We start from the raw sequence: 16249 nt of genomic DNA, 5'->3' as shown, positions 1-16249 counted from the left end.
TACTTTGTTTAAATGTTGGGTCTATTTGTAATATGTGCTATCTGCTAAGTGGAGTTCGCCGCTTTCGTCCCCTAAAGAGGCCTGTGTGCTAATGTAGACTATACTACTGTAACTATTAGATCGGATGCGCTAGAAGATTACTCTTTACTCAGTAACAACGTTGGTGCGTTCTCACGAACATTAACGTCTCTGATATTTGTTGATAGAGTAATATTGAACTGTAAAAATCGACTAACTCCATATTAAAATAACGATTCTTTTCAGTCCAACCGAGGAAGAAGAAAGAGATCTGCGGTATCGCGAAACCCGTCAGTGAAATATCACTATCGTCCAGCGAGTCCGTTGAAAAAACCACAGAGTACACGAAGAGCATAAACAGTAGACTGCAGTCGCCCATAGAGTCGCACTTCGCTGTCACCCCGACCACAGACAGCAAAGCGAACTCACCAGCCAACGGTTTCACAAGCGCTGAGAGCGGGAAATTGCTCTGCGAAGAACTAGATAGTTTGAACATAGACACGCACAGGAGCAAAGAATCCATAGTCGATGAAGATTTCGTCCCCATACATTCCACATCAACCAGTATTGAAGACTTGAAACATTCCAAAATGTCGATAGAATCCATCAACGACGATCTCGTTCCAATACATTCAACGCCAAGTATCGAGAATCTGAAGTTCGACAAGAAGGAAGACAAGTTGGCCGACCAGTTGAGCGACTTGTTGAGCCCCGCGGAGGAGTCGGTGTCGATGTTCACCCAGTTGAGCAACAAATTGTCCGAGATTAGCGGCGAAGGTGATAGCGGTGTTGATACGGCTCATAACTTTTCTGACGACGAAACTTGTAAGCCGGAGGTAAGTTTGTACTTTTTAATCATAATTTTTTTTAAGGTTTTCTGACATCCTATCCTACTAATATTATAAATGCGAAAGTTTGTAAAGATGTGTGTGTTTGTTGCTCTTTCACGCAAAAACTACTAAACTGATTGCAATAAAATTTGGTACATAGACAGCTGGATAACTGGAATAACATATAAGCAACTTTTATCCCGATATTCCTACGGGATACGGACTTACGCGGGTGAAACCGCGAGGCGCAGCTAGTTTAATTATATATTGAGCTTATTGTAATTAATAAATGTATGTGAGTATGTGTGTCGCTGCTCTAAGCTTAAATCTTCAATTTGTCTGATCGTTAGAAGTATTATGTTCCATTCCTATTTTATTAACAAAAGAGGAAATGTATTACTTCAAGTCATTTGCTAATATTTAGAAAGAAATTTTCTAGAAATGGACTATACTGGATCTCCAGTTTGGCATTCCGCTATTCGACGAGGGTCTGTGTGAAAAAGTCTGCCAGAGCATCGTGGACAGGATAGCTAAGCCTGAATTGTGAGTATGTGGTTACACTATTTACAACATTTATTACAGTTTTTCAATTTTTATTGTTTCCATGCAAAATACTATAATATTTAGATGGGTGACAAGTAATATCATAATCTCTGTAGTCCATTGAATAACGTTAATTAATTTTATACCATAGAGTCGCATCGAGCAAATAATCTGTACTGACATGTGATAAATTTCGATCATATTTATATGATCGTATACAGTTCACTTTAGTGAACTGTATACTTAATAAAAAAAAAAGAAACCCCTACTAATTTTCCTTATTCTGATTTACAGGTTAGACAAAATAAAAGAAGATAATGAATTTATACGAGCGGACTTGTTAAAGTTCGTTTCGCAGTGTCAGGTGAGGGTAGTTTATTTTATGTATAAAAAATGTGCACTGCTAGACTATCTCAATCTCTGGTATGACTTACGAATCACATCCTATATAGAGTATACAAGGTATAGCTTGTATACATAGCTTGTTAATCTTATGCAAGTAACTCACATATACGCAAGCCCGCAAGTGTGGGACGACACTTGCAAGTTTTTCTTATACATGGGCGCAAAATGTACAGTACAGTATGTTGCATGTATATTGGCCGAATGTTTACACGCATGTAGGTAGAACTGGATAGAATGCCGTTCGTATTGTGTCGTTAAGAGTATTTACATTTTAATTTATTTTTATATATATAAGAGTTATTTACCAATAATTTCATTTTAGTGAAAAAACACACTACTTTTTTATAAAAAAGTAGTTTTTTATATATAAAAAAAATTGTTTTACAGTATTACCCAGGAGAGGATATGGGTATAGTGAAACGCGGTACGTTAGTGCCGCTGCCAAGGAAGAACCTAGTGTTTGAAAACGGTAGGATTAGTGAATGGAATGGAAAGTGATATAGTATATTGTGAAAACACAAAGTTAATATACAGAAACACTTATTTTTGGTGCACCATGTATGTTAGATTGTCCAATAAAAATTAGGCTTGTATTTATTACCGATTTGAGGGTAGATGTAAAATATAGTATATACAGGCATTTTTTATTTGTAAACCGTAATATTATATTGATTAACATTATACTCACATAGAGTGTTATATATACGAATGGAAATTTTTAAATTCGTTTCTTTTTTATTCATTTATATTTATTTGTTCACTTTATAAACTAATGATAAATTTTGTGTTTTTGTTATTAAAAAAAATACCGAATGTTAGTCCTCCATGCAATATTAAAGTATAAGATGTTATAAACAGACGTAGGTTATATTTTTTGTTTCTTATTTACACGTATTTAGAAGTAGTCAATCAATGTATGTATTATGTGTGAGCAAAGGATTTTCATCGAGTGAAGTATTCATCATCATTATTTGAACCATGTCATAGTAAATTTTGAAATACTTATTTCTCAATCTTAAGTTTAAGAAATAGAAATGAATGTTCGGTGGATACAATAGCATGCAGCGTTTTATATTTTTAAACAATGATTTTCTTTTCGACAAAACAATAATTTTGACAAGATCTCCTTCAAAATAGGTGTCCAGAGTCATTCCAAGTTTGTATAATTTTTTGTACATGTTAGATGTCAGTTGTTTTTACAAAACTACATATTTCTTTCCATTTTTCGGTCTTTAGATATTGACCAATAGTTAAAAGGTACTTTAATAGAAGGTACAAGTTAACCATAAAACCATTTTATGTGTATCTACACTAATATTATAAAGAGGAAAACTTTGTTTGTTTGGTTGTAATGAATAGGCTCAAAGACTACTGGACGGATTTTAAAAATTCTTTCACCATTCGAAAGCTACATTATCCACGAGTAACATAGACTATATATGTACCACGGGCGAAGCCGGGGCGAACAGCTAGTCTGATATAAAGCGATAAAAGATATCTAATTTTATTAAATACAATTTGTTTCATATGGGACTGAGATGTATATCTTGATCAAAGAAATAAAAAAAAAAAACTTTTTCCTTTCATTGCTTATATATGTGATATAGATGCAATAAGACTATAGAAAGTTATATTATGTATATATGTTATCAGAAACGCAATCTATTTTGCTTTTAGCTTCGTTAGTGTTAGAGCAGTGGTAAGAAATGATATACTTATAGAAACTTTTTTATTTTTTATTTTATTATTACAAACTAATACAATGATATATGTTACAAGTAAATGGATGGATATATTTATTATGAGATTTTTTGATTATAAAGTAAAATGAGAAATAAAAACAATTTAATTTGAAACATTAATTACATTGCTTTGATTCACTATTACTAAAATATATGAACAGAAATTTGTAGGAAGTTTTTGTAATTATTATTTTAGAACATTTACTTATTTATACCAACATTTAAAATTATTATTCTATGCAATTGCAACAATATTAGCTTATAAAATCGGGCAATATTAAAATTTTCCACTTGTGTTCTGTAATTTCTTTGTTTATTGAATTAATTTGTTGGATTTAATTTTAAAATAAGCACAATAATATTTTAACAGGCTACTTCGCTCATCGGCTTTAAAATTCGTAAATAATTATATAATGCAAGAATTTAGGTACATTTTTATTTATATTTCAATAGGTATTTCTAGTATTTATTGTCAACTTTTCTACAATTACCGTTTGTTCTATTGAAATACATTTAAAAAAGCATGTGCTAAATAGATTTGTAATGTGTTAAAGCGTTTCATTAGGAGAATTCGGAATATGCCGATATTGTATAATTTAATGTTAGCTAATATTCCGTCTCAATCTTGTGGTATTTAGTTCCATTCAAAGATGCGTTAGTTAGTGTTACCATATCGAACTTTCAAGCGTATGTTTTGATAATTTTTTTTTTACTTTTTTTCATACATCGACAGACAATCATGAGATAAATTAGTATAATTTTTCATTCCAAACGTTCACCATTAAAACGTGAAGTAGTCGCCATACTGCATTTGGAATGTTATGGAAGAATGAATGGCGAGAGCGTTCTAAATTATTCAATATGTTTTATATACATATGAATGAATAGGTTAAATTTTATAAATATGCGCAAATGAAAAATCGATTTACCGCAATTATGATACATTGCAAATTACTAGGCAAATGATTAGTTAAAACATAATATTAAGATATTACAGATTTGCATGCAATCCCAGTATACTAATTTTAACTAGGTATTCGATATTCATTTTGCATATGGATTATAGAGGCAAAGAGAATAAGAGGCTAGTGGTGCGCTTCTGCTTCCCCCTGGTACAATTAAAGTCTATTGCATTCAAGGATCACGTACAAAACCATCGGTGAAATATTTTTTTCAGTCTAGTAGCTTTTGAGATTCAAACAAACATGTATGATGGAATGAAAAAAATAAAATAAAACGTAAAAGCAGTTTTTAGAAAAGAAGAGGATGTGAATGCGTATAGTAGTATTTACGGAGTCGTCGAGTGGAAAGAAATATCAGAAGAGGTCCAAAAGGATATATTATTATATCGTATATTTATTAAAACATTCAATTAATTGGATAGCAATTAAAAAATTTGTTGTTCAAAAGTATTCCATATAAAGGTCAAAACCAAATTCCCTCCATTTTGACATCACACTGTTTTGGAATGAAGCAAAAAACATATCACATCTTAAACGGTTAAAATTTTTAATCACGTCGAGTATTTTGAGTCACATTTTGACAAATACGAAATCGTTCCTCTTAATAATATAAGTGTATGTTATTTTTTTAATTGGACAATTAGAAAGCGCTTGTCCACGGTCTCGCCTGATGATACCTAAGATGTGCCCTAAAATTGAGCGCACTATTCTAGGAGATAGTTAGAGTCTGATTTCGATTTTTCGAAAAGGAATTATTCTCTTTTCCTCTACACTTATAATTTGAAATAACGAAACATCAATAAATTATTAAATAGCTAAAATCCTTTAGGCTTTTCCTAATAATTGCATAAATGAAACAGATAGGTAGGTTAAATAGATGATTCTATGTCGTTGTACCGTCCGCCGCTTAGCAGTTATAATAAACGGTTATTATATTTTGCAATACCTATTTTATTTGTAAACATATCAATATCATATTTTTATTTATATAGTGTTGTGATATTATTCAAAAGGAAGAGTCAAGGATATGTACAATTAGTTGGAACGAAGTTCCTTATCGCGAGTTCGAAAGCTGGACTGACAAAATTAAGACCAAAAGCTGTAACGATACTTTTTGCTATAGTTATAATTAGTGGCGTAGCTATCATAGGGCCAGGTGGTGCAGTGCACCAGGGCCCCGGAGCTCAGGGGGCCCTCTAACCTCAGCTTTGAAAGTGGGGAGGAAGGCGGAAAGAAGGGAGGAGGGCCCGATTCTTTCCCTATGCACCAGGGCCCTTGTCCCTCTAGCTACGCCACTGGTATAATCCGTGTGGCGTGCGCGTGCTTCTCCGTCTCTTTCTCTCTCATAGAAAGCAAGCTAGTAACAGTATAGTAACAAAAATTGTTTCATCTTTCTATTTCGCATTGAACAGCTTTATGATGTTTATATTACATTATATTGTTAATATTTTTTCTATTATAACTTAAAAGAGATATAATTTTATTTCAATTAATCGAAAGGAACTTCGTTCCACCCGGCTGTCCCTTGACAACTATCAACTTTTCATTAAAATATTTTTCGATTTCATTGGAATTAATATAAGAAAAATCTTCTAGCGTATTTTGTGAAAAATTACAAGGGCTAAATTTCTTCAGTATTATTTTATAGTATGTGCAGACTCTAGATATATAACCGATGTAAAAAATGAACATATTATGGTTTTTGTTTGTAATTTATTTAAGAAATAAATAAATGTATATAAATATATAAAATTCTAACTAGTTTTATTTACACCTATTTATCCAAGAATCTAGTAATCTAGATATTATATTGTATTCTAGGTAGGTATAGGACGTAAATATATAAAATATTCTTTTTTCAATTAAATCTTTAAAACTGCGCAACAGATTTTGATGCGGTTTTTTTAATGAGTAGATTTAGGAGGAAGGTTTATATGTACAATAACTTCTATTACACCGTCCCGAATTTAACGCGTGCGAAGCCGCGGACAAATGCCAAACACAAACCTTCCTGTTGAATCATTCTATCTTTTAAAAAGTCCATCAAAATACTTTGTGCAGTTTTATAGACCTAAGTATACATAGAGCCGCGGGAAGCTTTGCTTGTTTTTTCATTCAGGCGTATAAATTTCTTAAATTCGTCACGATTTTCGCGAAAAAGTGTAATTTTTTTGTGTTAATTCAAGCCAAATAATTCATAATCATTTAAACATCGTGAGGAAACCGGCATGTCTGAGAATCAAAAATTCGACGACATGTGACATCAACCCGCACTTGGCCAGCGTGGTGGATTATGGCCTGAACCCTCATTGGAGGCCTGTTTCCCAGCAGTGGGAACATATATATGGGCTGATGATGAATTCATAATCTAAAATTTAAAATTTTGTAATTTTTAATTACCGTACATTTCGTAATTACACATTGCGTCTGACTAGGGGCGCATTTCTCAGTGGCGATTTGTATTTGCTAATTGCCATTGAAGTTGTGTTTGCTTTGACGCCTGTATGTTCGTTGTACTACTTCTGTTTTTATTTTATCTGAGCAACAATCAAATTTATTCTTACTGCCCCTGTCAGATTAATAGCCATGGTCGGTCAGCTGTCGTAATATTTTGTCGTTTGTCATTGTCATTAATGACAGAAGTTTTCTGTTGCAGCGAGAACGTATTATTTATCTTCCGGACTTGTACAACAAAATTCCCGAAAGTTATAGAATTGTTTATCTCATTCTTTTAAATTCAAATAAAGTGCTAACAATGGAAGTTGATTTGTACTCTACGGACTGGACACATTCGGCGGAGAGTTCCTGTTTACCCCTCATTGACGAAACCTCGGCATTAGGAACACAGGCACCGAAAGACAGGTGATCATTGTTTTAATACACTTTCTCTAGTGACGTTCCATATAAATAATTCTAGATGCTCGATATTAATTGTTGACGCCATATGGTAGCGCACTTCTCCCTTATTTGGTCATCCAAATTTTTCGGTCGTTATAAAAATATAATGACTTACTAGCGCCCACACGGCAACATTTGTGAAAAGTATTAGTTTGTCTTTGTTTTATAGTTGCTTATTATGTACTATGTTTAATAAATATCACAGATTGATATTTATGCTAACTGTAATTAATATTTTTGTTCCTATTATTGCTTCAGAAATGATTGAATATTAAGCGTCACGCAATACATAAATGCAAGGTACAATCAATCTTATCTCTAAGCAAAACATAACACATTTCTTATATGTTCTGCTTCATAGGCTGTTTTTAATGATTTACATTGAATCACAATTTACAAATATATTTTCTATTAATGGCCTGAGAGTGCTATGTTTATTGTTTTTACATTCATTTCATATTTCAAATATGTGGAATTTGTAAAAAAAAATTAAGACATTACCCATACTCACATAAGAATAATAAACTTATGTATAGACATGGAAAAAAGTTATTTTAGACTTAATAACTAATTGTGCCCTGACATATTCACCCACTTCATATAAGTTATATGTGACTCAAAAAATGGACTATTCAGCACAAGAATAATTTTTCATATCAAATCAGCAGTCCTTGAGATGAGTGCATTCAAACAAACAAAGTCTTTAGCTGTATATTGATAGTATAGTAAAGATGTGCATATTTGAAAATTATGTTAAAAGTGTGGATCATTTGTTATAATTTAGTTGTTAAATTCTATTCTGATGTTATCTATATTTTTAGTATGATATAATGTACTAAGTTTTATATAATAAATCAAAACAGGCTGATAGCTGTACTAGACCAAGTAGAGCTGAGAGTGGAAAGGCTCCGGAGAGACACAGTGAGGATTGAAGAGGAAAAGGACTCCCTTCTGTCTACGCTTGATAGCATCAAGCACTCTGAACTTCTTACTGATATCTCTGAATGTGAGCAATTTACATATGTTATTTTTACAATGAAACAATTTACATTTAAAAACTATACTAGCTGTGACCCGCGGTTGAAACCGCATAAGTCCATATCCGGTAGGAATATCGGTATAAAAACTGCCTATGTGTTATTTCAGTTGTCCAGCTATGTACGAAGCAAAATAGTATTATTATTCACCAATAGATGACAGAAAAAAAAAACACGAATAAAACACGAATATGACATTTTCTAAAAAAAAATTCCTAGCTAGATCGATTTATCGCCCCTGAAACCTCCTATATACTAAATTTCATGAAAATCGTTGGAGCCGATACCGAGGTTCCAATTATATATATATATATACAAGAATTGCTCGTTTAAAGGTATAAGATAAGATTTAATTGAAGAGTTACAAGCAGCCCGCCACTAATAAAGAATTAGACACCAAATTGATTCCAACAAATGTTATATATAAAACTCAAGTAAGAAACTTAACTATAGTATGTAGAAATTTCTGTATGATTAAAAAAGTTATATCAGATGATTGGTCAGTTTATTTACCGTCCAATTCTGATATATCATGATGATAAGTTCATTGATAATAAAAATCAACTACACCGGGTGATACTTATTTGATTTGTATCCTTGTTTATTTCTACTTTTATCGTGTTAAATAACATAACAACCTAATGATCATGAAAACAAGTTTTTATTAAATTTTGTTTTTTAATTATATTGTGTGTGTATATAAAATCGGGCAAATCGTATGGTACCATTCCCATGAAAAATTACATATATTCAATATTACATATTTTTATTATTATTGTTCTTCACTAATTTATTTCCGAAATCTCTGTCTAGTCTGAGCTGCGTTCCATTATACGTATCGCGACGCGACATAATTTTCGGAACACTACATTTTCATAGGACACCAAGAATATTAGTATCCGTTACGGTACAAAGAACGCGGAAAAAAAAGACGAGAAAACGTCTCCTGTCGTATAAATACATAGATTATTACCACAAGCTACCTCTGTATGATATTAGTTTGAAATAAATCGTGCTTCCAAAAAAATCCTACATCTTATATCCTCTTGAAAACTTCTCAAGATGGCATTCAAACATCCACTTGCAGGCGACAAAGACGACATAACTCGATACGCAGACCGTATATTGGCGCGCGCTCTCACCGTCGAGGTGGCCGTTCGAACTGACCGCGATCAGCAGCAGGAGGAAGCTCTGCATCAGGTGAGACTTCCCTCATTCCAGGAATTTTTTTTTTTTTAATTTTAGATCGGGCCAACGAGTTCGTGTTTTGCCTTATAGTAATCGACCACCACCGCCCATGAACATTTACAGTGATTGACGACGAAAAAACGGAATGCACCAAGCTCTTCCCATGAGGTCCATAAGGATAAGGACATGGGCCTTCATATGGTTTCTTTTGTGTTTATGAATATGCCAATAGAGGCACTCCGCCAGTGTCCGCCAGTATCTAGTTAACAATTTTGTATAACTTTAGTACGGATTCTTTCATATTGCCACCTGATAGAGTAAGATAACTTACTTGTAATTAATATATAAGATGTATGTTTATTGAGTTCAGAAGATTATTGAATCTAATATATCTTTTTCATTGATTCTCTATTCAAATTGAGTTTAAATATTTAATAGTTAAAAATTTTTTTTAAAAGCATAAAATATTCAAAATCTAACATTTAATTTTCGTTCTCGACAAACTATTGACTGTTATTATTAGACTTAAATGTTATCATGACCACATCCTAGTGATATGTGATATGTTTATACAAAAAAATGCAAGTGATAATTGTTTTCATGCCAATAGACAGACGATTCTATTGAGACATGAGAGCCTTATCAATGCCTGATACTTCGATATACATACGTGTCGACGACCGAAATATCGCGAGATTTTAATGAACACGCTTCTCGTGTTTTCTGGAAAAATTAGGACGATTTTTTTTTTTAAACCTATTCTTAGAACAGATAAAAGAGATTTAATTTATCAAACATTGCCATCAGCCTGACTCGTTTATTTTGTTGGCCTTGTAGGTACCTTTTTTTACTGTTTTTGTTTTGATATAAAAACATACTTAAGTATATAACATAATAGTAAATTTTATTATTTTTAATTAGTTAGCAATCATTTGCTTATCTTATATTGGTTAGAAATCTGTGGAAAATACCCTTATTTGATGATTAAATTCGCGAAATTATTCTTACACGTAATATTTTCTTGTTTGTTATAATACTATTTTCATATTTATAGCACTAGCTAATGTGATAATAATGCAATCCTTCAATAATGCCTATACAAAACCGACAAAAATTAAAAGCTATTTTTCGGTAGAGTTTCTAATTAAAACCATGTACATATATTAAATAAAGCTTGTAACTGACACAAATAGAAAACTTCCTAATTTCCTAAGAGCGGAATAATTGCTTTGATATGATATGATAACGCTTCACTTAAAAAACAGGAAAATAATATTCACAAAAAATGTTATAAATAACTTCCTTAAAATCTTTAAAATTAATTTCCACATGTTTTGATGATGCGCTGAGTTTTAACGTGTCGTATTAAGGGTTATAATTTTATTTTGTCACTCTGCCCACATTGCATAGAAAATTCTTACGAAAAAACGTCTAGTTCACGCAATTAAATACCTATTCGTTTTGGGAACGTATCGCATTTAATTTGCAAAAGAGCATAAATATCAATTTAAATATTATGACGTATACGTAAAAAAGTATCACAAAAGAATTTACAATATGTAAAGCGATTTGCACGCGTCGGCACACGCCAGGCGAGGTAGGAATTCAAATGACATATTATACACAGTCCTCGACAAGGTCGGTGGTTCATTGCGGTTGGATCTATGGAATGGGGTCTCGCTGTATTAAAATACAATGAACACGGATTAAAACCACAAACGCTATTCGTTCTTTTACAAAAGTAATGTATAATGTGATAAAATTCAAATTTAAAACTGCGTAACTAAATGCGTAAATAAGTCGCATGAGAGATGTTAGATTTCAAAAAAGGAATAACGTTGAATTAATAATTGGTTTAAGGCTACTGAATTTGAATCTTAATTGAATATAAAGATACAATTTAAATAAATTTTTTATAGGAATATTAATTACCTAAATTTTAAGGGGCGATCGAGGGACTCGTTAAATGTATATAGTTATTGTTTGCGTTATACCTGCAATTCAACCACTATATTCCCTTCTAATAATTTAGAATAATTGTTCAATTATCAAGTCTACATAACAGCTGTTAGAGTTGCAGTAATTATCGACGCGGTAATTTCCCAAATTGGCGAGAACCTTAGTCGGTCGATTCGGTCGTGGATCTTGGTCATAATTCTGATTGTTTTTTCGTTAAACACGTTTCTATATGAGAGTCAGGTGTAACGATTGCTAATTTTGAAAGATTTTGCGACGTAGTAAATCACTATGCAGGTTATATCCACACTAGTAGTATAAAGATGAAGAGTTTGTTTATTAAACGCGCTAATTTCAGGAAATTTTTGACCAATTTCAAAAACTCTTTCGAATTCGCATATGTACGTGATATCTGAGTGTATATATATGGCTATAGGGCTGCCGCTAGTCAAATATTTTTCTCCGTTGTTGGATTAGAATCTGCATTCATATATTTATGTACTATTGAACTCGTATTTTTCTGCGCAGATGTCGGCGTTCTAAAATCTGTTCAGCGGTCCTCCTGCCATCCTGGAATGTTCCGTAGAGGATAATATATATTCTGTTCGGTGTCTGACTCATTATTTTGATATTAATCCTAGGATTGCAAATTAATGAATGATTCACATTAAGAACACGTGCAACTTCATGAGGATAACAGAAAATTGACGATTCTATTAAGTGGATACCAGATGTTTGATTTGTTTAGAACGTTATCAAACAATGTTTGCATTGATTGGTACCAAGGAGGTATCACTCCTTAATCGTAATAAATGATGTTGGTTTAGTTATAGAAACACACAGGGCACCAATCGTGTATTGTAATTTACATGAAATTACTTCAGTTTTCTGCTAGATAATTGGTTAAATTTGTTATACGGACAAATAATATCCTCTGTCACGCGCTATTGTCCAGACGCACTATAATAATGCATATTCCGTTATAACATTTTACTTGCTTCCCTAAAATTTAAAAGAAACATAGGTGTTTTTATATTCATTGTCTATTCAACGATTAATGAAAATTACAGGTGAACATGTACATCGACCAGCTGGTAATGTCGGTACACGAGGACGCGGTGGTTGCGCACGCGCGCTGCCAAACGTACATGAACGCGTGCACGTCCCAGCCCGACCCCGGCAGTGGGACCGACAAGAACTTCGAGAGCGCGATACTGGGCTGCACCCTCGACGACCAGAAGCGGGTGAAGAAACGCCTCCAGGGGCTGCTGGAGTACTTCGCGAAACTAAACGTCACCACGTACTCGTGAGCTCTGCGCGGCCTGCGGATTGACTGAGCGCTCTGCCGTCTTGGTGGATGTGTCTATTACTACTAATATATATCTAGGAATATTTTCATGTAAGTGGATTTTTTCCGAACCCAAAGACCTTTTTTTTTTCATAAAAATTCTTTGTTGTACACAAAAGCGATATTGACAAATAATATGTAATACAGCACAAGAGGTTTAGGCACAGAAGGCGGTCTTAAGTCCTTTCGTTTCTTTTGTCTTTTCTTAAAGGGAAAGTTTGCTTTTCGCGTTGTCTAGATTTTTTTTTTGTAATTTTTAATGTCGTGGTAAAAAGGAAGAACTGGGAATACACACGATCGATGTCGTGATTGCATGTCTGCGATTTTGGCACGATTGGTTAAGATAAAATCACTTCCTTTTTTGTTCGGATTAGAAGATGTCAGTTTATAATACTTACCCGATCCAATGGAAATTTCTCGCTGTTAAAATATTGGATCTTTTTGTATTGTCTATTATGTTAAAAGAGAAAAATATATGTTTAAGGTTATTGTGGGAAGAAATCCATTTATGATTCTTTTTCTTAAAATTATATGTAAACTTCTATCAGTCTGCATCATATAATTGTAATGTTAGGTATTTAAAAAAATTATTCTGATATCGAAATAGTAGACTTTCGTATTATTTTTATTTTAAGTACAATTAAAATGCTTTATAAATGAAAAAATTAATGGTAGAAAAGAAAAAAAGAAAAATGCTAAGTTTGCAAGTTCTAATCCCGCATTGTGATAGAATTTTTTCGATTCTTTAAATATTTTTCTTTCCGTATGATTGGTTAACCACATAATATTTACTGATTATTGATGTAACATCTATTCCGTGTCAAATTTCATAGTTTTGTGTATTATGTAAAACATATCTCAAATAATGCCAAAATATTGGGTCATAGCTATCTTGTAAACATGATTTTATATGAAATTTCCAATGATAACAAATATTTTATCAACAAATCAGACTACGTTATTGTAATGGAATAAGTTTTATTGAAACTACAATTCCAATCACAATGTATAGATGAACCAAGTTGCATTTATTTGGTTAAATTTAAAACTGTTAGAATTTCATTCATGAGCATATTTTCTCAGTATCTCATTGCGTCTTCAAATATCCAGTGAAATTATAATTTTATGTTCATATAGACACATCCACCATCCATTCCTTATACATGCGCTCCACTGAGAACGCCGATATTCATAAAAGCAAAGCGGAGAATACATACGAATCTTTTATATTAATCAATTTTTAACAAGCACATACAGGACAGACAGGCGTTTTTATCTTATTTTCTGTCAAAATGTTTCTCTGTATCCTGGAAAACTCCGAGCTCAGGATAAATGTGGGCCAACGAGACGAGATAAAAAATGTAAACAATTTAACAGTTAACAGGTAACGGCCGTGAATTTCAAAATTTCTCAAGTATTTCGTATGCAATATTTCTCTTGAAAGTCGTCCGTGGCTCCATGACTTCTGTGGTTGTGTGTTCCGTGGTACACGTCCAGAAATCAAAAATATTTCGCTAGTTTGTTCACATTCTTTATCTCAATTAGTTGGCCTTACTATATAAGATAATTCCAGAAATACATATAATCTACGAACATCAGGATTAATATTAAAATTAATATAAAAGATTTGTAGAATTTTCCTGTCCAAGTAACATAATTTTTAATGAATTATATATAAGTACTTGAATGTCTGATAAATGAATCGTTTTAAAATACTTCAGAATTTTTACTGTTTCCATATTATTGCTTTATTTTTATTTCAGTAACTCCGCTCCGCTTTTGTTGATTGCGAAATAGTATACGCGAATGTAAAGCGTATCGCACGCACATAAAGTACATTATCGTATACAATTTTGCGAAGATCTCATTGATGTCGCTCAGCCGTGTGTCAGCATGCTTCGGCAATTGTGATTTTGTGCATATTTATTTAGAAATATAATTATTTTTACGTTATGGATACCTACGTTATTTCGTTTTTTTATTTTTTTTTCTACGGTTAGCAGTTTGAAATTGTTTACGTGTAGCCAGTTTATTTTTTTGCAGTTGAGATTATTATGTCCATTTGTCGTATAAATTTTTGTGTCGTTAAAGGACGTAATTGGTTGAGTTCAAGTATTCAGATTGTTTTTTGTTTTTGCGTCTCGCCTTATGTAGCCTTATTGTATATTAGTCCCATGTGATGGGTATATGAATCTTATTGTGCTATGTATTTAGTTCGTTTTTGAACTAATGAATGAGACATAAGATGTAGGTTAGGATGACTGTGACTTTGGAAGGAACAGGAAAAATATGTATGGACACGACGAATAGTATTCCAAGTTATTTTGGACAGTGGCAAGTGGAAATGTGCAAAGTAATTTTATTAGTAATTTGTAAATTATTTAGTAGCGTGGATTTGTTCAATGGCAACACTCTGACGGTACCAGTCTTAATATAACTTTACAAATACTTTTCGCCGTGTCTTTACTGAGAGGTTAATTGGACGTGTTGTAATTAAGGATTTTCTTACGATATATCTAATTTCGAGTTTTTTAATGCTTAATAATAATATCGCCAAATTTATTTTTAGTTACCATCTAAATTAAATTTGCTATAGATTTGTGGAGTGGACATGTAAGGCAGTTACTACTAAATTGATCTGGTTTTGTTGGTGCACTACTGGCTGGCACTTCTGGCAAGATGCTAAATAATTCACATTTTAGCGTATGTTTGTTAAATTTTTACTTTGCGGAAGCCTATAATAAACTGTCTGATCATATGATGTGTTTTTACTTTATTCCTTGCCTAATCTATATATGTCTTACTCTAAGAACGACTACACGGATTTATAGCTCTTTTTCGTTTGATCGGTCGGATACTAATTGTTCTCCGTGCGAAGACTTCATTCTTAAAAATGGAAAACTTAATAAAAGGTTAACTGGGCGGACGCGGGGCGAAAGTTTGTTATAAATAAAGACAACGTAATAACTCAATTTTTTATGTAACTAAACACTAAAGTTAATGATGGCCGCCCGGTTAATTTATAATTAAAAATCGGTCAAGTGCGATCAAAACGGGGACGGGCAGACGGACGTCGATTTACCCTTTGGTACAGAATATATATTTTACTACTAAATCTAAATATATATGTGTATATAATATGTGTGTATAATCTACGGATTTTAATCAAATTTGAGCATCATGTTCAGTTTGATCCAACTTAAAAGATAATTGTTTATATTATTTTAATTACCATAAATGACTGCCCGGGCGGAGCCGGGGCGTGCAGCTAGGTATATATAAATTCCCTAGATCCAGTGCTACTGTGAATTAATGTGAACTC

The 16249-nt window shown here is 32.6% G+C and overlaps 2 protein-coding genes across 2 annotated transcripts in view; both read left to right on the top strand.

The window, feature by feature from the left end:
- LOC119831866 (protein FAM91A1) overlaps positions 1–3953 on the top strand; it is a 14033-nt gene extending 10080 nt beyond the window's left edge. Inside the window, exons 16-19 of the mRNA XM_038355420.1 lie at positions 265–854; positions 1288–1391; positions 1686–1755; positions 2184–3953. Coding sequence (XP_038211348.1) covers positions 265–854; positions 1288–1391; positions 1686–1755; positions 2184–2294 — 875 coding nt within the window. The 3' untranslated portion in view covers positions 2295–3953. The remainder of the gene's footprint in view (positions 1–264; positions 855–1287; positions 1392–1685; positions 1756–2183) is intronic.
- Positions 3954–7121: 3168 nt separating this feature from the next.
- LOC119831805 (BAG family molecular chaperone regulator 2) lies at positions 7122–15685 on the top strand. Its single transcript, XM_038355335.1, has 4 exons — positions 7122–7362; positions 8262–8404; positions 9523–9635; positions 12650–15685. Exons 1-4 carry the CDS (start codon positions 7256–7258, stop codon positions 12887–12889), a joined length of 603 nt encoding a protein of 200 aa, XP_038211263.1. The 5' UTR covers positions 7122–7255; the 3' UTR covers positions 12890–15685.
- The last annotated feature ends 564 nt before the right edge of the window (positions 15686–16249 follow it).

Source organism: Zerene cesonia, chromosome 14, assembly GCF_012273895.1.
Source record: "Zerene cesonia ecotype Mississippi chromosome 14, Zerene_cesonia_1.1, whole genome shotgun sequence".
Taxonomy (NCBI): domain Eukaryota; kingdom Metazoa; phylum Arthropoda; class Insecta; order Lepidoptera; family Pieridae; genus Zerene; species Zerene cesonia.
Note: the sequence above shows the minus strand (reverse complement) of the source record. Positions and strands in the feature narration are given on the sequence as shown.

What these genes read in the sequence shown, in the direction of transcription:
- LOC119831805 (XM_038355335.1), top strand. Translation starts at nt 7,256, where the DNA reads ATGGAAGTTGATTTGTACTCTACGGACTGGACACATTCGGCGGAGAGT. An exon ending in ACACAGGCACCGAAAGACAG is followed by an intron (nt 7,363 to 8,261) that starts GTGATCATTGTT and finishes AAATCAAAACAG; the next exon opens with GCTGATAGCTGTACTAGACC. An exon ending in AGGAGGAAGCTCTGCATCAG is followed by an intron (nt 9,636 to 12,649) that starts GTGAGACTTCCC and finishes TGAAAATTACAG; the next exon opens with GTGAACATGTACATCGACCA.